General features: G+C 42.0%; 1 protein-coding gene across 14 annotated transcripts in view; it reads left to right on the top strand.

Moving 5' to 3' along the window:
• The first annotated feature begins 237 nt into the window (after positions 1–237).
• The window catches only part of P4HA3 (prolyl 4-hydroxylase subunit alpha 3), a 72,386-nt gene continuing 47,152 nt past the window's right edge, over positions 238–25,471 (top strand). For 5 of the 14 annotated variants that reach the window (XR_015142169.1, XR_015142170.1, XM_086340746.1 and 2 more), the window contains exons 1-7: positions 238–472; positions 8,800–8,942; positions 9,958–10,181; positions 15,398–15,547; positions 20,366–20,417; positions 22,396–22,559; positions 22,800–22,976. Coding sequence is in view for 10 of the 14 variants with exons in the window: in XM_086340746.1 (XP_086196872.1) it covers positions 273–472; positions 8,800–8,942; positions 9,958–10,181; positions 15,398–15,547; positions 20,366–20,417; positions 22,396–22,559; positions 22,800–22,976 (1,110 nt within the window). In the remaining 4 variants the exon portion in view is untranslated. Of the gene's footprint in view, positions 624–8,799; positions 9,044–9,957; positions 10,182–11,606; positions 11,638–15,397; positions 15,548–20,365; positions 20,418–22,395; positions 22,560–22,799; positions 22,977–25,471 lie in introns of all 14 variants that reach the window. The other 9 variants (XR_015142171.1, XM_086340750.1, XM_086340751.1 and 6 more) reach the window with 7 other exon arrangements.

The following is a 25,471-nucleotide window of genomic DNA, read 5'->3' as shown; positions in this document are numbered from 1 at the left end:
ATTCATTCCTCACCACGCCCGTTGCCTTAATTTCCCCAAGTGTGAAATAGGCACAGTGGAAATGCTTCCCCGGGGATGTGATTGGGGGACGGCGGGGGACACTGAGGTTGCACGCAGCCCACATGCAGTCCGAGGGGCAGGAAGGTCGGGGGTGGAGAGCGAGAGGAGGGGTTAGCAAGGAGTCGGGGGCGGGGCCCAGGGCCGGGCGGGGGCGGAGCGGCGAGAGCAGGGCCCGGCGAGACGCTCGGAGAGGACGCGCGCGAGCGCCGGCGATGGGCCCCGCAGCGCGGCTGGCGGCGCTGTTGGCGGTGCTGGCGTTCCGGGCAGGGGACCCAGCCGAGGTCGCGGCGCGCGGGGACACGTTCTCGGCGCTGACCAGTGTGGCGCGCGCCCTGGCGCCCGAGCGCCGGCTGCTGGGGCTGCTGCGGCGCTACCTGCGCGGGGAGGAGGCGCGGCTGCGGGACCTGACCAGGTGAGGGGACCGGGGGGCGGGGTGTGAGCCGGAGAGACTGAGTCTCGGAGGACGGACGAGGCCCAGACTTTGTCCCGCAGGGCCGGGGGTAACTCAGGTTCGTGGTCACCCTGCTGGGACTTCGGATGCGGTGTCCAACCCGGAGACCAAGGTACCGTGGCCCAGTATGACTCCCCAGAGCTATCGTCATCCTGAGGGGCACCCCGAGACACCGTGTCACACTGCGTAGGACCTCAGACTCCGTGCCTCGCACACACGCAGCGGCACCCCCATCCAACCTCACACCGCCAAGTTGGTCCGCTGTGGGAACCTGCGGTGGAGCGACTGCGGGGCGCAGTAGAGCTTCACAAGGTGCTGTGTGAGCCCCCAGATTCTCTGTTACAGAGACACAGCGACCCTGAGAGAGTGAAGCGGAGAGAATACGGTGACACTGTAGCCACACGTGTGTTGACCATGTGACCCAGGGAACTGATGTTTAGTATGGGGGGACATTCTGTGACTGTGTATGAGATTTACATGTCATTGTGACTGGGGGGCACGACCCTATGGATATCATGCCTAGTAATTGTCCAGGTCTCTATAGGAATAATGCTTCAGGTTGATCAGTTCATTCACCGTATATGTTTGAGTGTCTTCTATGAACCAAGCACTGTTCCAGGCACTGGGAAGAGAATGGTGAACAAGAACCTACCCTGTCCTCTAAGAGCCTGGAGTCTGTAATATCATGATTGTTAATCTGAGATGTCTTCTCTTTACACACACATAAGAACTCTAAATACTGTCACTGAGATGTATATGTGTATGAACGTATTTGACAGCAGGAAAACAAAACCACTGGGCAAAACCATACTTGAGGTTGGAGATGCTGAGTGTAGCACACACTAATAGATTCTCAGCCAATATTGTTTTGCTATACAATCAACCAGAAAAACGTCTACTTCTGCTTTATTGACTATGCCAAAGCCTTTGACTGTGTGGATCACAACAGACTGTGGAAAATTCTTAAAGAGATAGGAATACCAGACCACCTAACCTGCCTCCTGAGAAATCTGTATGCAGGTCAAGAAGCAACAGTTAGAACTGGACATGAAACAACAGACTGGTTCCAAATCGGGAAAGGAATATATCAAGGCTGTATATTGTCACCCTGCTTGTTTAACTTATATGCAGAGTACATCATGAGAAATGCTGGACTGGATGAAGCAAAAGCTGAAATCAAGATTGCTGGGAGAAATATCAATATGCAGATGACACCACACTTACAGCAGAAAGTGAAGAAGAACTAACAAGCCTCTTGATGCAAGTGAAAGAAGAGAATGAAAAAGTTGGCTTAAAACTCAGCATTCAAAAACTAAGATCATGGCATCCGGTCCTATCACTTCATGGCAAATAGATGGGGAAATGTTTCATTGGAAACAGTGAGAGACTTTATTTTGGGGGGCTCCAAAATCATTGCAGATGGTGACTGCAGCCATGAAATTATAAGATGCTTGCTCCTTGGAAGAAAAGTTATGACCAGCCTAGACAGCATATTAAAAAGAGAAACATTCCTTTCCCAACAAAGGTCCATCTAGTCAAAGCTATGGTTTTTCCAGTAGTTATGTATGGATGTGAGAGTTGGACTGTAAAGAAAGTTGAGCGCTGAAGAATCGGTGCTTTTGAACTGTGGTGTTGGGGAAGACTCTTGAGAGTCCCTTGGACTGCAGGGAGATCCAACCAGTCCATCCTAAAGGAAATCAGTCCTGAATATTCATTGGAAGGACTGTTGCTGAAGCTGAAACTCCAATCCTTTGGCCACCTGATGCGAAGAACTGACTCATTTGAAAAGACCCTGATGCTTTGAAAGATTGAAGGCAGGAGGAGAAGGGGACGACAGAGGATGAGATGATTGGATGGCATCACCGACTCAATGGACATGACTTTGAGTAGGCTCCAGGAATTGGTGATGAACAGGGAGGCCTGGCGTGCTGCAGTCCATGGGGTCGAAAAGAGTCAGACATGACTGAGCAGCTGAACTGAAACTGAAAATACAATCAACAAACTCTACTGTAAGACTTGGAACACTGAGGCACTGTAATCATGTATTGACTCTCTCAAACAGTGAAAGATAAATGAGTGGATATAACACCATGGTATGAATATGTGCTGTGCACCTTCTCTTGGGAAACTGAGAAACTCACAAAGTGAGAAATGGGTGTAACCATATAGTTACTTGAATATTTAATGCTATATATATAGCCCGTGACCCTCAGCTGAGCTGGGACAACAGAGGGTTATCTCACAGTGTGCTGCTTATAAAACTATGAGTGAGTGTATGTGGTGGTAATACTGCTTCCAGGGCATATGGGAAGAAGGTGTGAGGGCCACTATGGCTATGTGAAAGAGCCCATGTAGAAGAGTCAGTGAGTGTGAGGAAGTATGTGGGAGAGATCTTGTTTGTGACTCAGTGGTAACTGAATGATAATGTAATTTGGTACATGCTGTTAAGCATGTAGCTTGTATATAAGCAGTTGTATGCCTGTTTAAATTTACTGTTAGTTTGATCTCACAAGCTAAGATCCCACAAGGTGCATGGTGTGACCAAAAATAGCTTGATAATACACACACACACACATATACTATATAGTGTATATAAGTGTGTATTAATTATAATAATCTGCTGTGCTCAGTTGCTTAGTCGTGTCTGACTCTTTGCGGCCCATGGACTATACCCCGCCAGGCTCCTCTGCCTATGGAATTTTCCAGGCAAGAATACTGGGGTGGGGTGCCATTTCCTACTCCAGGGGATCTTCCTGATTCAGGGATCGAAATCAAGTCTCCTGCGCGTCTCCCAAATTAGCAGGCGGATTCTTTACCACTAGCAACACCTCAGAAGCCCAATTATAACAATAAATGATAATTTTAATAATTCTTGTCACTCTTTGGAGTAGCATTGTTGCCTAGTATTCTGTGGACCCATATTTACAGAGTAAAATAATTTAATTTGGGGAATCCTTGATGGTCCAGTGGTTAGGACTCTGTACTTCTGCTGGTGGGAGCCAGGATTCAATCCCTGATAGGGAGAACTAAAATCCTGCAAGCCGCATGGTGTGACCAAAAAAAAAAAAATTTCATTTTGTTCATAATCCATATTCATTGGAGTCCACGTTCATTGGTGGAAATAGAGGAGACTTTTTCCTTTGATTTGAGGCACCACCATGCTCCCCGCTGCCCGTGTGCTTGTTCTCATACTACTAATCTCTTTATTTGGGTGGTTCAAATTGAGATGGGGGTCAGAATCCTGATGCCAGGCTTAATAGGGAATAGAGTCAAAAGAGCGAGCTAGAGATGTTGATCAGAGTGGCTGGCTAGAATTCCCCCCTCCAACCTGCATGCTGGTCTCCTTTACCATCTTCTCACCATTGTCATTGTCACAAACTTGTCACGGTTGGAGGCCTTGCACAAACCTTATCTCATTTGATTCTCTCTCACACAGTGTTTTGAAACAGGTTTGTATTACTCTTTTAAGCAAATGAGAAATCATTTAAAAGTGTGAAAACTAAAATTTAAGTACTGTAATCCAAGATTATAAAATCTAGTATGTAGCAAGGACTTCCCTGGTGGCTCAGTGGTGAAGAATCCACCTGTAATGCTGGAGACACCAGTTCGATCCTTGGGTTGGGAAGATCCCCTGGAGCAAGAAGTAGCAACTCACTCCAGTATTCTTGCCTGGGAAATCCCACAGTCAGAGCAACCTGGCAGGCTCCAGTCCATATGGCCACAAAGAGTCAGACATGACTTAGTGACTAAACAACAGCAAAAAGTAAGTAGCAAAGCTAGGACTAGGACATAGTTCCTTTGATTGTTTCTTTCTATCACGCTATAATGTCCCTACTGCTTGCTTTGTATGATATGCCAGGATGCTGACCAAGCCCCATAGCTGTTGAGGTTTAATGGGCAGCTGGAGTACATAGTGGTTAAGAGTCTGGATTCAGGAATGTAACGTTTGTTAGAATGCTTGGCTCTGACCTTGGGCAAGTTCCTTTACCTCTTTAAGAATTAGTCTCCTAATCTGTAAAATGATGATAAAAATAGTACCTACCAACATGGTTTGTTGGAAACATTAACTACCATATAAGGGAAAGTAGTAATTGCTCAACAAATGTTAATTCTTTATTATTGTTGTTTAAGACTTGCTGGTGAAGCTAGACACAACTTTTGGTTCTACACAGTAGCTAGGATTGTGAGAGCCCAGATAATAAAAAAGAAAGACTCAGAAAAATTCTAGAGTCTCTTCCCATATGACTTATGAACATTTAATTCCAGAAAGCTTAGTTTGATAACTTAGAGACTGTCTGTTCTCTAGTCACTGCTCTAAAACCTGGTGAAATATTTGCTTTTTAAAACAAGAATTCTGGCAGTTCCTGCTCATTTTCCTATACTTGCAATCTGGTGATCTAATGTAACTTGAGATATTATTTCTAAGGGGTCTAAGTTGATAATTCTTTGAATTTCTAGTTAGAAATTAAATATTTTTTGATATTGAAACTATACTCCCTACCCCAAATTGATGAATAAAAATTATACTAGTTACAATATATATAGCTATGTACTAATATAGTATTATGTATACTCATCGTATAATATTTAGATAGTTAACCCCTAGCTTCTTTTGTTGTTGCAGTTTTTAAAAAGTACTAAGATTTAGAAAGTAGTATCGTCAGCAATGACTTCTATGCTAGGAATTAAGCATTCAGAATGTCTCAGGAGAACTGAGACAAAGCCATTTCTGAATTCCAAAGGAAAAACATATTGAATTAAAACAGCCCATGTATTGCGGTTGGGTAACCTGTCCCAGGCTATGTTTAATGCAGGGATTGGGTTGCAGCTTTTATGTGCAGATTCTTGAAGGAAAGGATCTGATTTTCCACTCTCAGCAGCATTTGTTAAAGCAAAAAAGCTGTTTAGGAAACCCTGAGGTTTGAATTCAGCGTCCAGTAACTCGGTCTCTAAAAACCAGCTATTGGCTTAGAGGCTGGGCACAGGGCCAACGTTTGGATTCCAAACCAGCCTCAGATATCTGTTGATAGGTTTTTTCTTTTTTCTTTGTGTGACAGAAAGATGACGTACATGAATGTTGAATTATGTTCTTCAGTAGAGATCAAACCTCTGTCCTAAATAAATTGACGCCGTAATACAAAGTGGGATGTGAAGAGAACAAGGAGATGGTACCTTTGATCTTCACCCCTCTGCCGTGCTTCCTTTGCACCTCAGTTTCCTCCAAGGCTTGTTATATTGGGTTGGCCAAAAAGTTCGCTTAGGTTTTTCTGTCAAGATGTTATTTTTTGGCCAACCCAATACATTAGGTCTCAAGCACCAGATGAGGAGTTTGTTTATTCGGTTGTGGAAAAGGTGTTGGAAAGAAAGAACAGAATGGTTGTGCCGAAAGCATCCATAGAGATCTTCTAGACTAGACCAGGTTTACCATTTTATAGGAGAGGAAACTGAGGGATAGCTAGAGGCTGGGTAGGATACCTCTCACGTCTCCTCCCAGCTCCTCTCCATGCAACTGTCTTGTAAAATCCCTGCCACTCAGCCTCAGTTGTCCCTGGACACTTACCCTTCAGTCTGAACTCAAGCCTGAGTCTCTGCTTGTATTTTCGTCTAGCAGTGGAATATCTTTCACTAAGTAGTTCCATATGGAGCTGAAGCAGAAAATAATGGGTATTAAAAAAAAGTCCTACACCCTGGAGGCTGGTTTAGTTTTAAAACCCTTGAGTAGGTTTAATTTTAAACCCCCCTTGTCTTGGGGATCAGAGATATCCTGGGACTTAACAGGCTTCCTATTTCCTCCCTGGGGCACCCAGAAGCAGACTATTTTTCTTAGTTTATGCTTGAATTGAATATTTGGCTCACTAGAAGCATCTCTACCCAAAGCAACTATTCTGTTTCAGGCTGTGTTTATAGTTGAGGCCTCACCCTTGAGAATTCCTTAAGTCAGACTGTTTCAAGGGATTGAAATCCTGCACCTTCCCCCCACCCCACCACTCCCTCTATTCCTCACTTCCATCCCTTTCGACTCACTGAAGTCCTCCACTCTGGCCAGAAAATTCTTCTATTCTCACATGCTCTTCATACATTCACTTTGCACCACACACACTTTTTCTTTTATTTCTACTGTTGTTATTGTATTGTTTTTGAAAATAATGTTTAAAACAAAGGGAAAACGTCTTAGAGGGCAGGACTAGAACTCTTAAGTCTGCCTTACTGTAACTAATAAGTTTCAATAATATAAATCCCAGTAGGGAATTAGAAATGGGATAACCATAGTATGCCAGGAAAGTAAACATTTCTCTCTTAATTGTAGGAACACTCTTATAGGACATTGAGGAGGAGAGAAATTAATGAAAAAGATCATCACTTCTGGCCCCTACATTTCTGCCCCTTTACTGCAAATGTTGCTAAACCAGAAAGGTTGGCAGCGTGCTGAATAACCCACCTGTTCATTCCCCATTACAATCTTCACCAGTTTCTGTATGATTTGCTTCCTAAATATCTCTTGAAACCATTCCATTCTCTGCCCCCACCATCACTATTTTGGTTCAGACTGTCCTATCTCTTGCTTACAGCTTTGAAATGGCCTCCTAACTGGTCTTTCTGCTCTGATAGTAACCCTGCCACTTCTAACCCCTTCTCCTCACCCTCTTACAGATTTATATATGTAACATATCATAGTCCATCCCACTCTCACTTAAAACTTTTTGCTACTCCTAATTGCACTCAGGGCAGAACCCAGATTTCTCAGCAAGGTCTTTGAGTTACTCCTTGCTTCTCCAGTCTAGTCTCCCCATCCTCCTAATACACTGCGTGCTCCAGCAATACTCAATGGTTTGTAATTTCCGTACTGCTTCTCTCTGTACTTTTACACATGTTGAACTGTCTCTGCCTTCCTGGAAGGAGACCTCGTTCTCCCTTCCTCATTATTTGCTTTTACCCATCAGTCTCAGTTTATTATCTCCTCTGTGATACCTACTGTGATCTGCTGTGGCAGATCTGTGTACTTTCCTCTAAGCTTTGTTCTTAAATCTGGGGTTGCATCTGGGGTTGTAATGTAATTATTTGTGATCTCAAATGTTTTGAGATCAAGGTTATTGTCTTATTCAAAATTTTGTACCTAGCTCATAGAAGAATATATTTCATTCATTCTTTATGAATGAATATATATTCATTCATAAATATATATTGAACTTAGGAAAAGGGTGATAAGAGGGAATTCCCTGGTTCACTGATATGGCCCAGGTTCAGTTTCTGGTTGGGGAACTAAGATCCTACACACTGCATGATGTGGCCAAAAAAAAAAGTGATGAGAAATCAGCTATTTTCTTGTTCATGAAATTCTTGATCATTGGACCCTATCTTGCCTTTTTATCCCCAGCTTCCAGAATGGAGTTTGACTTCTAGAAAATGACTTACTGAATGATTAAATATATGTCAAGCCTCTGCGCCTTTAGATACATTGGTCCCTGTTGACTCAAAAAACCCACTCTCCTCCCTTCTTTGTTCTGACTCCATGGGAAACAGTATGGCAAAATCAGTCAAGAACCCCAGCTTCAGAGTCAGCCAGGCTTCAGTTCACTCCTGGCTTTGTTGTTTACCAACAGCATAGCCTTGTTTCAGTTTTCTGTTCTGTAAAACGTGTGTGATAATATCTATTCTGAGCAGTTGGGGCAGGGGGAATTAAATAAGACAATATGTTTAAAACACTGAACAGGATGCCTAGTACATGGTAAGGGCTCAATAAGTAGTAGCTATCAATATTTTAACCAGTCCTTCCAACTCAGATTAGGTGCCGTATCCTCTGTAAAGTCCTCCCTTACACTGTCTAACTCCCACCTGCGTCAGGTGCCCTGCTTACAGATTGCCAGAGCATTTCATAGCATTATATGCTCTCTTCTCTCATAGCACATACCACTGTTATCGTAATTAATTCAACAATGTTTTTTAAGCTTCTATCAGATTCTAAGTTTTGATTATAGAATAATGAAAGAAAAAAAGATTTTCTTATCTGTAACCTCCTTGAGAGCTCCACCCTCTCTTGCCTTTGGGTCTTGAGCATCTAGCATGATGCCTGACATATAGTGATTGACCAATGGAGACCGACTTGAAGGAACAAATGAGTGAACCTACTTTTGTTGTGTTGATAGTTTTCATCCTCTTTGTTCGTGTTGCTTAGAATATTACATGAGTCTCAAGGGGTTCAGCATTTCATTTTTAGCTACTCTAAATGTGCCTTCACTTGGTAGAGCGCTTGTATCAGTGGGTGAGGTCATTCTACCCCTCTCTTTCAGATTCTATCACAAGGTGCTATCTTTACATGAAGATTCAGCAACCCCTGTGTCTAACCCTCTGCTTGCATTTACTCTCATCAAACGCCTACAGTCTGACTGGAAGAATGTGGTACATAGTCTGGAGGCCAGTGAGAACATCCGAGGTAATGAGGAGGAGGGCTGGAGGGTAAGAGAAGATTCTATCTCCTGACTCAGTGGAAAGGAGAGAGATTCTGATGGGATGTGATGAAGGATAATAAAGTGGGTAGGTATTACTTGATCTCCTTAGCTCTGTTACAAAGAACTAGGTTCTTTTGTTAATATGTTTATGCAATTATAATTATAAAGCAATTTTGTATCCATTATCTCATTTTTTTTTAAATGCTTTTTTGGCTAAACTGCATGGCATGTGGGATCTAGTTCCCTGACTAGGGAGTGAACCCGTGTCCCCTGCAGTGGAAACATGGAGTCATTACTGCTAGACTGCCAGGGAAGTGTCTCCATTATCTCATTTCATCTTCACTCCAATCCTGTGAAGAACTATAGGTTATATCATCCCATTTACATATGTGTAAAAGTGAAGTTGTCTATTAATTTCTGTTTTATTAAGTTGCCACTACAGTGTTATCTGTAGTAAGATCACTTTCCTAATTTACTCTACTTTGTACTTGAAAGGCTTCCCCTGGGGCTCAGCTAGTAAAGAATCTGCCTGCAATGCTGGAGACCTGGGTTTGATCCCTGGGTTGGGAAGATCCACTGGAGAAGGGAAAGGCTAACCCACTCCAGTATTCTGGCCTGGAGAATTCCATGGACTGTATAGTCCACGGGGTCGCAAAGAGTCACATGCGACTGAGTGACTTTCATTTTCATAATTGAAGAAGTTTGTCGACTTTGGGGAAGTTAAGAAGAAGAAAAGTTTTCCCCTCAAAAGGCAAGACTCCCGGAGACAGACAGAACGGAACAACATGATAAAGATGCTTAGTTTTTACTCTGAAATGTTTATTCCTCATTCAGAAGATTTTATTACCCTGGGAACAAAATCAGATAAAACATTATCTTTGCTCATGAAAATATTACGAGCTTAGTGATTATAGTAATTAAGGTGATGATGCCTTGCTGTATCAAATGCTCACCGCCTGTTTTTTGAGTGATGGATTGATGCTTTCGTGACCTCCACAGCTCTCAAGGATGGTTATGAGAGGGTGGAGCAGGACCTGCCAGCCTTTGAGGACCTCGAGGGAGCAGCAAGGGCCCTGATGCGGCTGCAGGACGTGTACATGCTCAATGTGAAGGGACTTGCCCGAGGCGTCTTCCAGAGAGTCACAGGCTCTGCTGTCACTGACTTGTACAGTCCCAGGCGACTTTTCTCCCTCACCGGGGATGACTGCTTCCAAGTTGGCAAGGTAATGGTATTCAGAGAGAGGGCAGATTGCTCAGCTTTCTTTCTAGGGGATAAAATCACTCTACTCTGATGGTTGTTATTAATACATATTTCTAATCCTGCCAGCAAAACTGGAAGTTGGGCATTATCTCCATTTTCAGATAAGATGAAGAAACTGAGGTTCAGAGAGGGTAAATGACTTGCCTAAGGTTACACAAGTTTAAGTAGAACTAAATTTTGAACCTGTGTCTTTTAACTCGGAATCCCATGCTGTCTCCATAATAGCTGGGGTGATCACATACTTAAGACACTCTTGAGAGTGAAGGAAGTGTTATTAGCCAGGCTGACAGACATAAAATGGGACTATCTTGGGCAAAATGGCCCTTTGGTCACCATAACCATAGCACTCCACCAGTAGATGGACAGCCAAGTGGAAAGGAGAAGCAAGGTCAAAGGATGCAGGAATAGAAAGGAGATGGTGATGTGAAGGTAAGATCATGGAAACTCAGCCTCCTGGGACTTTATGAAATCCCTTGCAACATTTCCTAGCCACTTAGAGATACTAAATTAAAGTAGTGCCAAAAAACAAACCATTTGGGAATTCCCTGGTGATCCAGTGGTTAGGACTCCATGCTTCCACTGCAAAGGGCATGAGTTCAATCCCTGGTCAGGGAACTAAGATCCCACAAGCCAAGTGATGCAGCCAGAACTAACCCCACTTTGCTATAAAATTGAGAAAATAGACTTTAGGAACCTTCCATATGAGATATTTAACTGATCTTTGTTCAGAAGTTTTGAGTACACTTGAGGTTATTTTACAATATACTCTTTGTTAGCTTTGCCCAGGAAGTAATGGAGTAAATCCTTTTTAATTTTGAAGATGCATACTGCAGGAAAGTGAATTTTCACCAGCCCCTGCAGTATTTGTTAGCCAATCTGAGAGTGGGCCTCTTGTGTCTAAATCCAAGTTTTGAGACTACATCCTCCAAATTAACACAGAGTGGGTTGCCCTAAGCCTCTCCATATATAACTTTTCCTCTTCTGAGATCCTAATAGAATCAAGCTCAATCATCATGTTCATGGCTAATTTAAAATGAAGTCAGTTAAAACAGTTCCATATATGGTACCAATATATGCTTCCTTAGTGAGGCTTTTCTGAGACTAAAACCATATGTTGAAAATTCAGTTAAGTCGTTTCCTGAAAGTCTCACTGACAATCATCATTTCTGTATTTACTTATTTTGAAAGATAAAACATTTCAAATATAAGAAAAGTACACATAATATAAGCAATTTTATCTATAATTGAGATGAAATATATGTTCAAATTTTGCTGTATTTGTTTCAGATTTTTTTTCCAGATTTTTAAAAAAGAATGTAAAGATAGCCAAACACCCACTCCTTTTCCTTCTCACCACCCCAACCCTTTCTATTCTCCCCTTGCCCAGGTACCAAGCGACCACTGTCCTGAACCAAATAGTAAGTGCTCTTGAGTCACTTAGCACCTTGTATCTGTGACATTTTATCCATGTTGCTGCATTTATCAGTTCAGTTCAGTCGCTCAGTCATGTCCAACTCTTTGCGACGCCATGGACTGCAGCATTTATCAGTAGTTCATTCCTTTCTGTTGCTGAATAGTATTCTGTTGTTTGAATACACAACAAGCTGTTTATCAGTCTCATGCTGATGAATTCTTAGATCTGTCTCCAGCATCAGCTGGAATAATGCTGCTGCTTTATTGATGTGTCTTTCTGTGGACATTTGTGTTCACTTCTCTTGGTTAAATACCTGGGTTGAAGAATGAACGCGGATAATTATTAACATGTAGACAAGTCTGTTTTATCTACATGCCCTCAATTCCCTCCTCTGTTGATTATTTTAAAGATCAGTCTTTTCTTCTGAAATGCTTAATTGTCTAGTTCTTCTGTTCCACTGTTGTGTCAGTTGACTCTTGCTCATGGTCTGTTATTTCCTGACATAGTTTATCATGTTTGATTGTGAGCTTATTTTTAGCAGGATTCCTCTCCTACCCGCCAAATAGAGACTTTCTGCCCAGAATTGTGGGAATATCCCTTCATAGCATTTTGGGTTTTCTTCTTTCAGGTACTCTGTGATATCACTAGCCTTAGAGTCCTTTCTTTTTCCCCCTCTACATTACATCCCCACGACTTATTTATTTTATAACTGGAAGTTAATACCCTTTGACCCCCATCATTCATTTCACCAACCCCCTACCCTGGCCTCTGGCAAGCAATCCGGTTCCTGTATTTACGGGCTTGGGGGTTTTTGTTTCTGCTTTTTTGTTTAAGATTGTATATGTAAGTGAAATCATATGGTATTTGTCTTTCTCTGTCTTATTTCATTTAGCATAATGCTTCAAGGTACATCCATGTTGTCACAAATGGCAAGATTTCATTCTTTTTAATGGTTGAATTATATGTATGTGTGTGTGTGTGTATCATTTTATTCATTCATTCATCTATTGATGGACACTTAGGTTGTTTCCATTATCTATTTCTCTGAATTGAAACCAGACAGAAACAAACCAACTTTCTTATCTCCTTGTGGCAGTGGATAGATTATTTTTCTGGTCAATTCTTTCCCTTAAAGTGTAGTTTTTCATGGGTTTCAATTTTATGAGTGTGTCTTAAATCCAGTTTTTAAGTTTTTTGAGGTCTACAAAGGCTCATGTACTGTCCTCCTGTGGGTATTATAACCTCAGATTACTAAGTACGGAGGTTACTAGGACTAACACCCACCCCATCCCAGGCAGCTTTAGCATCTGCTCATCAGCTTGTTACTTGGATTTTCAGCTTCTCTTTTATTTCTGGTACTTGGATATTTCCCAATCTTTCTAGAAAATGTATGATTAAATACTTTTTATATTTTATTCAAAATTTCTAAGTCTTTGTGATTAGGGATGGATTTCAGTTACCTGTCTGCCATGTTGCTAAGACTTAAAGTTCCTCATAGAAATCTTAATTAAATAAATTGTTAACTTAGCAGGAAAAGTTCAGTCATTTTTTGGTTATTCTTCAAATTAATGTTTTTCAAATAGGAAACTTAAGGACCAGAAAGATAACACAGCAGGCTAATGGCAGATGGGGGATAGGAATGAACTTGCTGTTTGGGCAGCAGAATTGCAGTATCTCCAGGTTCTGCTGTTTTTCTGCCTGTGGGGAATTATGCCTAAATTAGATCATTTTGCAAGAGGCCTTCCAAATCTGTGACTCTATAATTCCATGCTGTTTCTGACATCAATTTCCAGGAAATTCCACCTGCAGGTCTGGTATTCTAGTTAACTGTAAGCTCTTAGGAGACAGGAGCTATGTCTAGTACATGTTGCCATAGTCCCCATTTTCTGACATTTAACGAGCCATGAGAGCTATTCACTGAGCTCTCATAGCATTCCAGTGTCCACCTTCATTAAGGTGTCTAATGCATTGTATCACAATTACTGGTTTACTCATGTGCCCCTTGGTTGATTGCAAGCTTTTTAAGGCAGGAATCTCCATGTACATTATAAACACGGTAAATATTAAATAAATGCATTTAATTCATTAGTCACATTGCTCCCAACGATATCTTCCTAAAAACATGACAGTCACAACTCTAATTAGTGAAGCCCATATAGCCTTTTTATGTTTATTCCCTGCTTCGCTTTGCCTTAGACTATAGTCACAATACTACTTGAACATTCTTGATTTTGGCTTCTGTTTCTACCATTCCCTCATCATAAAATGCCCTTCATCCCAATCTCTGCTCATTGAAATTCTTTTCTCTGTTTAAGGAAGATTCAGATGGCATTTTTTTCTTAAATTCTATATTTTTTTAATTAAATTAATTAATTAAATTCTAAATTTTTTTTCTTAAATTCTATATTTTTTATTGGAGTATAACGTCCATGGTAGCTCAGATGGTAAAGAGTCTGCCTACGATGTGGGAGGCCCAGGTTCAATCCCTGGGTTGGGAATATCCTCTGGAGAAGGAAATGGCAACCCACTCCAGGACTCTTGCCTGGAAAACCCATGGGGTCGCAAAGAGTCAGACACGACTGAGCGACTTCACTTTATTGGAGTATGGTTGATTTACAGTGTTGTGCCATTTTCTTCTGTACAGCAAATGAATCAGTTACACTTACATATATCCATTCTTCAGGCGGCACTTCTTCCATGAAGCTTGCTGAAATTCTCAAGTCTCCTCCTTTCTTTATGCCTCCACAGCACGTCATACATACTTCTTTCAAGTAATTGAGCCATTCTGCTCAGTATTCTAGTTAATTCGGTTCGTATTTCTCACCTCCCATTTTTGGCTGTGCTGGGTCTTTGCTGCTGCACCTGGGCTTTCTCTAGCTGTGACAAGTGGGGGCTACTCTCTAGTTGTGACAAGTGGGGGCTCTCTCTAGCGGTGACAAGTGGGGGCTCTCTCTAGCTGTGACAAATGGGGGCTACTCTCTAGTTGTGACAAGTGGGGGCTCTCTCTAGTTGTGACAAGTGGGGGCTCTCTCTAGTTGTGACAAGTGGGGGCTCTCTCTAGCTGTGACAAGTGGGGGCTCTCTCTAGCTGTGACAAGTGGGGGCTACTCTCTAGTTGCGGCGGCAGAGCCCTCATTGCAATGGCCTCCCAGGTGGTGCAGTGGTGAAGAATGTGCCCGCCAATACAGGAGATGCAAGGGACGCAGGTTCGATCCCTGGGTCAGGAAGATCCCCTGGAGTAGGAAATGGCAACCCACCCTGGTATTCTTGCCTGGAAAATTCCATGGACAGAGAAGACCGGTGGGCTGCAGCCCACGGGGTCACAAAGAATCTGACACGACTGAGCACACATACACCCTTGTTGCAAAGCATGGGCCCTAGGGCATGTGGGCCTCAGTAGTTGCAGCTTACGGGCTCCAGAGCATGGGCTTGGCAGTTGTGGCGCATAGGCGCAGCTGCTCCTCAACATGTGGAGTCCTCCCAGACCAGGGACTGGGGTGTGTCCCCTGCATTGGCAGGGTGGTTCTTAACCACTGGACTACCAAGGAAGTACAATATAAATTTTTTAATGTGAGAATACTTCAGTATTCTCCACACCTAGTTACATTGTCTTGTATATAATAGATGCTTAGCATATTTAACTTAAATGAGTTGGAAAGAAAACTTGCCTTCCTGGGTTTCAAAGGCCCCTCACATTTTTGCATTGTTATTTTCTTGCTCTACCTGTGGACTCAGCTTTAGTGATGGTACTTATGTTCCCTGCAGGTGGCCTATGACATGGGCGATTACTACCATGCCATTCCATGGCTGGAGGAGGCCGTCAGTCTCTTCCGAGGCTCTTATGGAGAATGGAAGACAGAGGATGAGGCAAGTCTTGAGGATGCCTTGGATCACCTGGCCTTCGCCTATTTCCAGGTAGGGGAGTAAGCAAGAGACCCACTCCTTTCATCACAGTAAGCATAATGCTTTATATCTGCTTTACCACTTTTTCAGCATTTTCATGTCTCTTAATTTATTTCATCTTCCCAATAGGACTGAATGTGTCATGCAGGGCAGTTGTTTTATTATTTCCATATTTCTCATGTGAGTAAACTGAATCTCCAAAGAATTCCTAACTTGTTACAAAGTTCACAGAGGTCAGATTAGAGCCTGAGTCTATTTCTTCCTCAGTACTCTTTCCAATGCTCTGACTACTTTAAAATCATCATCTCCAATGTAGGAGGCGGTTTCTCACCTGTATCAGCAGCAGCTGCATTTACAAATGTTTAGTGGCTTCATAGTCAATGCAGGTCACTCTTTTGCACTCTCAACAATTCATAACTCTTGCCATGATATTGCCAATGTCAAGGAAGAAGTTTGATTGTTATCTTCTCCCATCTGCTGTCAAGTCCAACTGTGACGTGAATCATGTCCAGATACAGAGCTGGTGTCATTGGTCCAGAGCATCAGCTCATTGCCTCCTGTAGGTGTTGTTTTTCATTGGCACCATTGACCTGTGATCTGTTGGAAAGCTCATTTCGCTTCTTGTGGGAGCTGCCATCCTAACCCCACGTCCGCCAGAGTTGTACAGTCTTTAAGAATAGGCTGGAAAAATCACTACAGAGTCAGTTCCCTAGGGTGTCCAAAACTAATAAACCATTTCTGCTCCACACATTCCTTTTTCTTTCCCCCTTTTCCTGAGAAAGGGAGGAGGATGTGGGTGGTCCAAACCTGTGTTTTGCTGCCAGAACAGATTTATTCTCAGTGCTGCAAATGGCCCTTTTCTTCTCATAGAAGTTCCTGGCTCTTTGATGTAAAACTTTCCAGGGTGCTTTTCCTATCTCTCTTGCTTAATTGCTATTAAAGCTGAAATAGAGTCACTGTGATGCAATAAAGGGTGAGAAGTAATTGAATTTTAATAGAAGGAAATGGAGAATTGATATGGAGACTCAGAGAAGATAAACTAAAGCAGCCCATTCTGAAAGATAGAGTTTTAGAAACAATGTCTAATAGTTTTGGGTTTTTTTCCCCTATGGTAACTTAGATTTCTCCTCTTCTCACTTGGAAACTCTCCCATTCTACAGTTGTGCTTTGTCTGGAAAATATTATTCATCTTACCAGGTGTAGCTCAAATGTCTCCTATTTTGTGAAGCCTTCTTTAATTCTCTTTAGACCCCTCAGATTCTCCTTCTTTGTGCCCTTATAGTGTGTGTGTGTGTGTTTATGCCACAATAATAAAACACATTGGCATTGTCTTATAGGCGATTTCTGGTCCCCTTTTTACCACTAGTAAATTAGGGATAAATGTTCCTCATGGATTTTTCATTATCATATAAAATTATGTATCTATATACACCACAAAAAGTATAATACATCATATTATATGTAGTACTATCATTTAATACATTTTCAGGATATGTTTTAGTAAAAAATCATTTCAGTAACTACAAATAATGAGAAACTGTGTGTAGTAACTAAACTCTAGGCTCTGAAGTCAGGCAGACCTAGGTTCAAGTTCTGTGAAAACTTGGGTAACTTACTTAACCTCCCTAGACTTTAATTTTCTTTCTTTTTGCTTTAAAGCTTCAGTTTTCCTCTATGATCAGACTTTTCTTCTTTCTACTTTTTAAAAAAAAATACTTATTTACTTTTATTTATGTGTTTATTTGGCTGCATTGGGTTTTAATTGCTGGACTTGGGATCTTTGGTGCACAGGCTCAGTAGTTGAGGCCTGTGGGCTTAGTTGCTCCGCAGCATGTGGGATCTTAGATCCCCGACAAGGGATCGAACTTGTGTCCCCTGCACTGGAAGGCAGATTCTTAACCACTGGACCACCAGGGAAGTCCCTAATTTTCTTATCTTTAAAGGGGAATAATAATGATAATGTGGGAGTGTGGAAATAATTTTCCCTGTAACCTTCTGAGTTTTTGGCTGAGCCCTCCCTGTAATATAAGACAGATTAATAAGAGGAACAATAAACGTAAGTTAACCAACATGTATACCTCCTGTAGGCATGGGAGATATTGGGGGGCAGGGGATGAGTAACTCTCTGAGAGGATCTAAACCTTCATCTTAAATATGATGCATCCAGCTAAAGACAAAAGAAGGAAAGGTATTGGGGGGGCCAGTTCTGGGAGGTGACCAGACCAAGCAAGCAAGAGTAAGGCTGTTAGGTACCAATAGATTTAGGGTGCCTTCTCCATTGGTAAGATTTTCTTCTGATGTAGAGTCATCCTTCTCTTTCAGGTACATGGGGGAGATAACCTTCACAAAAGGAGATTTCCATTGTAAATATAAATTTCCCTTATGAAAGCATAGCTTCTACTCTGGTTTAAAAAACTTCTCTGATGTTTCTCAAAATAATTAGCTCAAAATAATCCTTATGCCAAAGAAGCATATTTGAGGATGGCATATTCTGCTCCCCTTTGTTGACTTAAAAAAATGCACAGTGTGAGAGTTGTGCATCAGGTTTTATTTGGGGCAAAATGAGGACTGTAGCCCAGGAGACAGCACCTCAGATAGCTCTGAGAAACTGTTTCAAAGAGGTTAGGGGGAAGGTCAGTATATATGTGATTTTAGTGAAAGGGGAGTGCATGCAATCAAACACATATTTTTTTTTTGCAGAAGGTTTCTGTTAGTCTTGAGGAGCAGTTGTCACCATGAAAAGTTTTAGTGCTTTTCTAGATATGAGGAAATACAAGAATTGGGCTTATAAAATCAGCTTCTGAAAATATCTAACTGTATGAAGACCTGTTCTGCCTTTGCACAGAGTGCCTCATTTATGCTCTCCACCCTGAACTATTTTCAGGGGGGTGTTGAAAGCCAGCAGCTGCAGCAGCTCGTGATTTAATCCTTGTGGATATAGATGGAAGTTCTCATGGCAAGTGCCAGTTTGTAGTTGGCAGTCATCTCAAAGGGCCGGCATGAGGATTAAGTGAGCTAATATACGTAAAGCCCTTAACCCAATTCATAGCACATATGTTCTCAATAAATGTAAGCTATCTTTACAGTATACACAAGTGTGTGTTCTCCTTTTTCATTGAACATTATTTACTATACACATTTCCAGAGAAATTTAACTGGGATATCAAAAGTAGCTCTAACTGTTCTTGATAAAACATAATTTTATCTCCTGATAAAGCCCTTGAGTTTTAAAAATATATAAAATTAATATTTTAGCTTTCTTCATCTCAAAGGGTTTGAAAATCTATAACCCTGAGTTAATATCTGACATTATAAGATATTAATAGATTAATTAATTATACATCTGTTAAGTACAGAACAGAATAATTCATAATATTAATTAGAAACAATCTATATGCCTAACAGTGGTGGAATGGTTAGATTATCTGTGATGGAGCTTCTGGATGGAATGATATGCAGCCATTAAAAATGCTATCTCTCTTGTACACACATGTTCATAGCAGCACTGTTCACAACCGCCAGTAGGTGGGAAGCTTTCCAAGTATCCATCAGTGGGTGAATGGACAAGAAAAAGAAGGAAATTCTAACACATGCTACCACGTAAATGAAACTTGAGGACATCATGCTAAGTGAAACAAGTCACAAAAAGACAAGTATAGTTTGATTCCATTTATATGAGATTTCTAGAAGAGTCAAATTTATAAAGACAGAAAGTAAAGTGATGGTTACCAGGGGCAGGCGGGGAGGAGATAATTGGGAGTTGTTAATGAGTAGAGTTTCAGTTTTGCAAGATGAGAAAACTCTGGAGGTCATTTGTACAACAGTGTGAATATATTTAGTACTACTGACCCGTACACTTAGAAATGATTAAGATGGTAAATTTATGTTTACCACAGTGAAAAGTACTAATTAAAAAATGCTGTTTCTGAGGACTATGTAAAAATATAGAAAGTACTCCTGATTACACTGTAGAGGGAAACAATCAGAATATGAAAATGTGTAATAAATATGACTGTAACTGTGTACACACTATGTATTATTCCAAAGTTTTTGAAATGCCTGGGTTTCAGTGGAACCTTTACTCCCATTTCTCATATGTTTTATAGTGTCCTTCTTCTTGCTTTTATCATTAAAAATGCATTTTTTTTAACATGCAAAAGTGAAATGATCAGAAGGACATACAGGTCTAGTGACTTATCATCATTTTGCAGCACCCAGAGCTGGATGACAGCCCACCCGCCCCGAGTGCTGTTCCCCAGGCTTGTCTGGAAAGCCTGTGTGTGCTTTCAGCCGTGTGTAGTCCAAGGTTGAATGGCTGCAGGGAGAGCCATTGCTATGCAGTGGGAATGGTTCAGGTTTAGCTCTTCCTTTTTCTTCCCCTCACTAACTTTGTGGATTCTCAGAAGTGCTGAACCTGGAGAACACATCATATTCTAAGTAGGATTGTTGCAGTTCCATATTAACGTTTACTAATAAAATATACCAAAACAACAACACCCTACAATTATATGGTTTTGCATGCTTTGAAAGATTTGAGGGAATTTTAAGAAAGTTTATTTTCACTTATTTTTCTCCCTTCCCTGGTAAGGGTGGTAATAAGTCATTTGTAAATGAGGAAACTGAGGAGAGCTGATTTGCATCAGGGCTGCAAATCCTGAATTAGGACAGAGAATCTCTACATTTTAGTCTGTAGCTCATTTCAGTGAGTCTTACTATCTACTATTGGTAAGCTTATTTTAGAGTTTTTTTTTAATCCATTTAATGATTCATTAGGGGAGATATCCTCAGCGCCATTAACTCACTCTTTTCCTTTTCTTTCTTTTTTTACAGGCAGGAAATGTTTTGTGTGCCCTCAACCTTTCCCGGGAGTTTCTTCTGTACAGTACGTAACCATAAAAGATAACCACAGGTCAGACCTGTGGGAAATCCCTCTTGCTCTTGGCCTTTCATCCCTGCAAATGAAGTATAGCTGTCTGTTTTTATTTTTCGAATCTCATAATCCAAGGCACATTTCTAATTTTTGATTAAATCTTAACATACTGTTCAGTGCACCAGGGGGAGTTTTTAAGTTCATTGGAAGTGCTAAGAAAAAGATACCAGCGTGTGCCTTCCTCCTCCACCCCTATTGAGTCATATGTATTAGTGTTGCTTCAGTGGGGAACAAGTCCTAGGTTGGGAGCCAATTTCTTCAGGGACATTCAAAGATCCAGGTTTTGGGAATAGACCTGGGAATGAGTGCAATCAATGAGAGCTGTGTGTGCAAGAAGGAGAGCGACTCAGCAGGGTTGTTCACTTTGGCTGCTAACAGAAAGATAGCAATTCTTCTCTTTATACTGGAGCTCACTTTGCTATGCAAGCCTCCTGCCCAGCTGGCCACAGAGTTCAGCTTCAACCCTCTCAAGCAGCGTTTCACCAAAGTTAAACTGGGGGAGAGATTTGCTAGCTTAACTCTGCTTAGATATTTTTACTTAAAATTTTGGTGGTAGAGGGCTTCCCAGGTTTTCTTTTAATAAGATGGATACTAAAAGATAGGTACATGTTACAGATATGTGTATTTACAGATATGTATATGTATCAGATATGTTAAGATATGTAATAACCATTCACAAAATTAGGTTGGCCAAAAAGGTCGTTAAAACACCAAACTTTTTGGCCAACCCAGTATTTATGATGTATTTCCTGTAGGACTTCACAAAAATATGTATGACTTTTTAATGAATCCATTTAGTAATGTTATTCGTTTCTGATAGTTTGGCAAACAGTAGGATAAGGCAGTAGCTGTGTGGTCTGGAAACATGTGGACAGTTAGTGGTACAGACAAAGTGATAACCCAGCCCCTCTATTTTTTGTGCTTGAACTATTAAAATCTCTGCATATCCCAGAGAACGTAAATTGTGCACTATTAAAGGTGAATAAGTAGACACAGCAAATTAAAATTCCTTGTTCCATAAATGGTCTCGCAATATTTTCATTGGTATTTTGGGCCCAATGTTTCTATTCCTTCAAACTTTATTTCTCCTTTGGTTAAAAAAAGGATGATAATTTCTGTCCCCTCATTGGCCAGAATGATGGTAACGGTGGAAGTGTTAGAAACACATTGAGCTCCTCAGAGAAAGATGCTTTGTGACCCTTACAGCAATGGAGCGCCTCCTTCCGAGATGCACTGAGATAATGCAGAGGCTAGCTGGCCATGGGTAGCTGCCAACTCACGGCGGATCTGCACCTAAAGTGGATACAAACAAGACACAAGATCCCTGTCGGGACCTTGGCTAGAACCAAAGTCTAGAACACCTTTGTCCCATACTGCTCTGTTGTGTCTAGGCCAGGCAGGCATTCTGAGGAATCTAGTAGAGTTGGGAATAGTTTAGCTTCCAGTTCTCAGGGGAAGAATAGAGCGAGTCTCTCTGCGGTAGGCTTTGGCTCTCTGGACTTCTCTTTCATAGCACTTTCTTGTTGTGTTTTGTTGTAAGTAGTCAATGTGTCTTTTCTCTGATAGACTCTAAACTCTGAGAGTTTAGCCTCTAGCACAATGTCTGGTACATGTTCACTGGAAAGTTACTGAGTGGAGGGGTGAATGAATGATTGAAGCTTCTTTCCTAAACATAAAACTGGCCATCACACTATGCTGCAGCCCCATCCTCATGATCCCTTGGTCTAAGAGTGTTCCTTCAGGTCTACCAGGCCCTGCTTAATCCTGCTGTAGGGGTGAGGGCCTTACATCCTCCTGTGCATGGACATAGGAAGTTGTCCGGGTGCTGGTGGTATGTAACAGTGAAGCTGCAGGAAACCTTGGCAGCACTCCCTGGGACCACTGTTTGTTAATCTGTTAATTTGTATTTTTTCCTGCTGATTTCTTCCAGGCCCAGATAATAAAAGGGTGGCCAGAAATGTCTTGAAGTATGAAAAGCTCTTGGCAGAGAGCCCTAACCAGGCTGTAGCAGAGACTGTCATGCAGAGACCCAATGTGCCCCACCTGCAGACCAGGGACACCTACGAGGGGTTATGTCAGACCCTGGGTTCCCAGGTACCACTTCTCACGGGAAGAAAAAGGGGGAACCAGTTTGGGGGATGGGAGAAAAGGTAGAATTGGGACAATTTAAAGGGAAAAACTGATGCATTAAAGAAGATAATAAAGCTCACTTGGACAATACCAGTGACTGAATTCTGAATCTCCTGAATTTCAGGCTTCTTATGCTGGAGTTCCCATAAATTGGTTTCCACTTCTAGACCCTTCTTCTAAGCTGATTCTAGTCTTTCCTTTCAGCCTACTCACTACCGGATCCCCAGCCTCTACTGCTCCTATGAGACCAGTTCCAGTCCTTACCTGCTGCTCCAGCCTGTGCGGAAGGAGGTCATCCACCTGGAGCCCTATGTTGTTCTCTACCATGACTTTGTCAGTGACGCCGAGGCTCAGACGATCAGAGGGCTTGCGGAACCATGGGTGAGTGTCCACAAGGCCTGCTGAGAACCTCCCTTTGTTTCTTTGCCTGACTGATGTTCAGAAGTGTGAGAACAGGCAGCCTGAACTAGATAGTTCATCTGTTCAGGACTTCAAAATACCAGCCATTCCATAAAACTAATCAGCGGTGAAAAAACTCACAGTCGTTGTTGCTTCTGGCTGAGAAAAGTACAAGGGGATTTTCTGGGGTATTCACAATGTGCTTTCAATGTCTTGTTAGGGATGTGGAGTACATGGTTGTATGTTTGTGAAAACTCAGCAAATGGTACTCTTGAGATCTATGTATATCACTGTATGTAAATTTAATCTAAAAAAATTAAAGGAAGCCCCCCATCCCCAATCATTCCATATAAGTGATAGAAGGAAAAAAAGGGTGGGAGAATTCTCTGGTGTTTCAGTGGTTAAGACTCAGCGCTTTCAATGCCTGCCTGGGGCCTGGGTTTGACTTCTAGTTGGGGAACTAAGATCCCACAAGCTGTTTGGTGTGGCCAAAAACAGAAAGAAAAAGGAAGAAAAGGGGTCAAATGACAGGGGAAAGGAGAGATTTCCTAGCACAGAAAAAGAGTGTGAAGATTATTTAGTTAAACGTCATTATTTTGTTAAAAAGAAATCCGAGGCCCGGAGAGGGAAAGAGACCTCGGGTCACATATATGGCTTGGCCCAGAATTGGAACCCAGAGGTACACTGATTGCTGCTCTGCTATTCACCTTTATGTATCAGTTAACTTAGGCTGTTATATTTATTTGGTAATGTTGCCGGAAGTGGAGGGACCCCCTTCAGGGCCTGAAAGTGGGCTCTGGCCTAACACTCGGTAATGAATTGTCCAAGGAGATACACATGCTGACAAAGCAAGAAACTTTACTGAGAAAAGGTGCTTGAGCGGAGAGCAGGAAGGTAAGGGAGCCCAGGAGGACTGCTCTGCCGTGTGGCTCGCAGTCTTGTTATTTTTTGTGATGGGATTAATTTCCAGCTTGCCTCTGGGCAATCATTCTGACTCAGGGTCCTTCCTGGTGGTGCACACATTGCTCAGCCAAGATGGATTCCAGCAAGAAGGATTCTGGGAGGTGGTAGGACATGTGGCATCTCCATGTGAGATGAATTTTCCCAAATTCTTCCTGTTGGTAGTGTCTTGTTAGTTCCGCGTTCCTTATCAGAACCTCCTATTATAAAAGAACTCACACAAATGGTGCCTACAGAATAGGCAGTTACAGTTAGGGTTTCCTCTAACAGTAACAAGCAGCCCCCAAATCTCAGGGAGGACAACAGCAGTAGAGGCTGGCTTGGTCCTCACGTTATATGTCTGTCTTGTGCTGGTTGCTGCTCTGCCCCATGTTGTCCTTACTCTCAGACCCAGCCCAACAGAGCAGCCTCTGTTTGGAACATTGCCATCTCATGGGAGAGGAAAAACACAAAGATGGCAAACTACTAGCTGGCTTTTATAGCTTCTGCTTGGAAGCACCAGGCATTACTTCCATCCACATTTCCCTGCTTAAAGCAAGACATGTAGCCAACACTGCAGTCAGCTTGGTGGGTATATCTCATTCTTCCATGGAGAAGGCTCTGCAGCCACTGTGCCAAGCTTTATGTTGATGGGGAGGGGAGTTAGTCCTCCAGAAAGTATTGTTGTTATTCAGTCCCTCAGTTGTGTCCAACTCTTTGAGATCCCATGGACTGCAGCACACCAGGCTTTCCTGCCCTTAACTAATTCCTGGAGTTTGCTCAAATTCATGTCCATTGAGTAGGTGATGCCATCCAGCCATCTCATCCTCTGTCACCTCTTTCTCCTCCTGCCCTCAGTCGTTCCCAGCATCAGAGTCTTCACCAGTGGGTTGGCTCTTCACATCACGTGGCCAAAGTATTGGAGCTTCAGCTTCAGCATTAGTCCTTCCAGTGAATATTGAGGACTGATTTCCTTTAGAATTGACTGGTTTGATCTCCTTGCAGTCCAGGGGACTCTCAAGAGTCTTCTCCAACACCACAGTTCAAAAGCATCAATTCTTCGGCGCTTACCCAGTCCAGTATTCTGGCCTGGAGAATTCCGTGGACTGTATAGTCCATGGGGTCGCAAAGAGCTGGACACAACTGAGTGACTTTCACTTTCACTTTCCAGCCTTCTTTATGATCAACTCTCACATCCATTAATGACTACTGGAAAAATCATAGCTTTGACTAGACGGACCTTTGTTGGCAAAGTAATGTCTCTGCTTTTTAATATGATGTCTAGGTTTGTCATAGCTTTACTTCCAAGGAGCAAGCATCTTTTAATTTCATGGCTGCAGTCACCATCTGCAGTGATTTTGGAGCCCAAAATTAAAGTCTGTCACTGTTTCCATTGTTTCCCCATCTATTTGTCATGATCTTAGTTTTTGAATGTTGAATTTTAAGGCATTTTTTTCAGTCTCCTCTTTTACCTTCATCAAAAGGCTTTTTAGTTCCTCTTTGCTTTCTGCCATTAGGATGGTATCATCTGCATATCT

Source organism: Bos grunniens, chromosome 15 (assembly GCF_055505025.1).
Source record: "Bos grunniens cultivar Pamir isolate PY7600 chromosome 15, Bosgru_T2T1.0, whole genome shotgun sequence".
Taxonomy (NCBI): Eukaryota; Metazoa; Chordata; class Mammalia; order Artiodactyla; family Bovidae; genus Bos; species Bos grunniens.
Note: the sequence above shows the minus strand (reverse complement) of the source record. Positions and strands in the feature narration are given on the sequence as shown.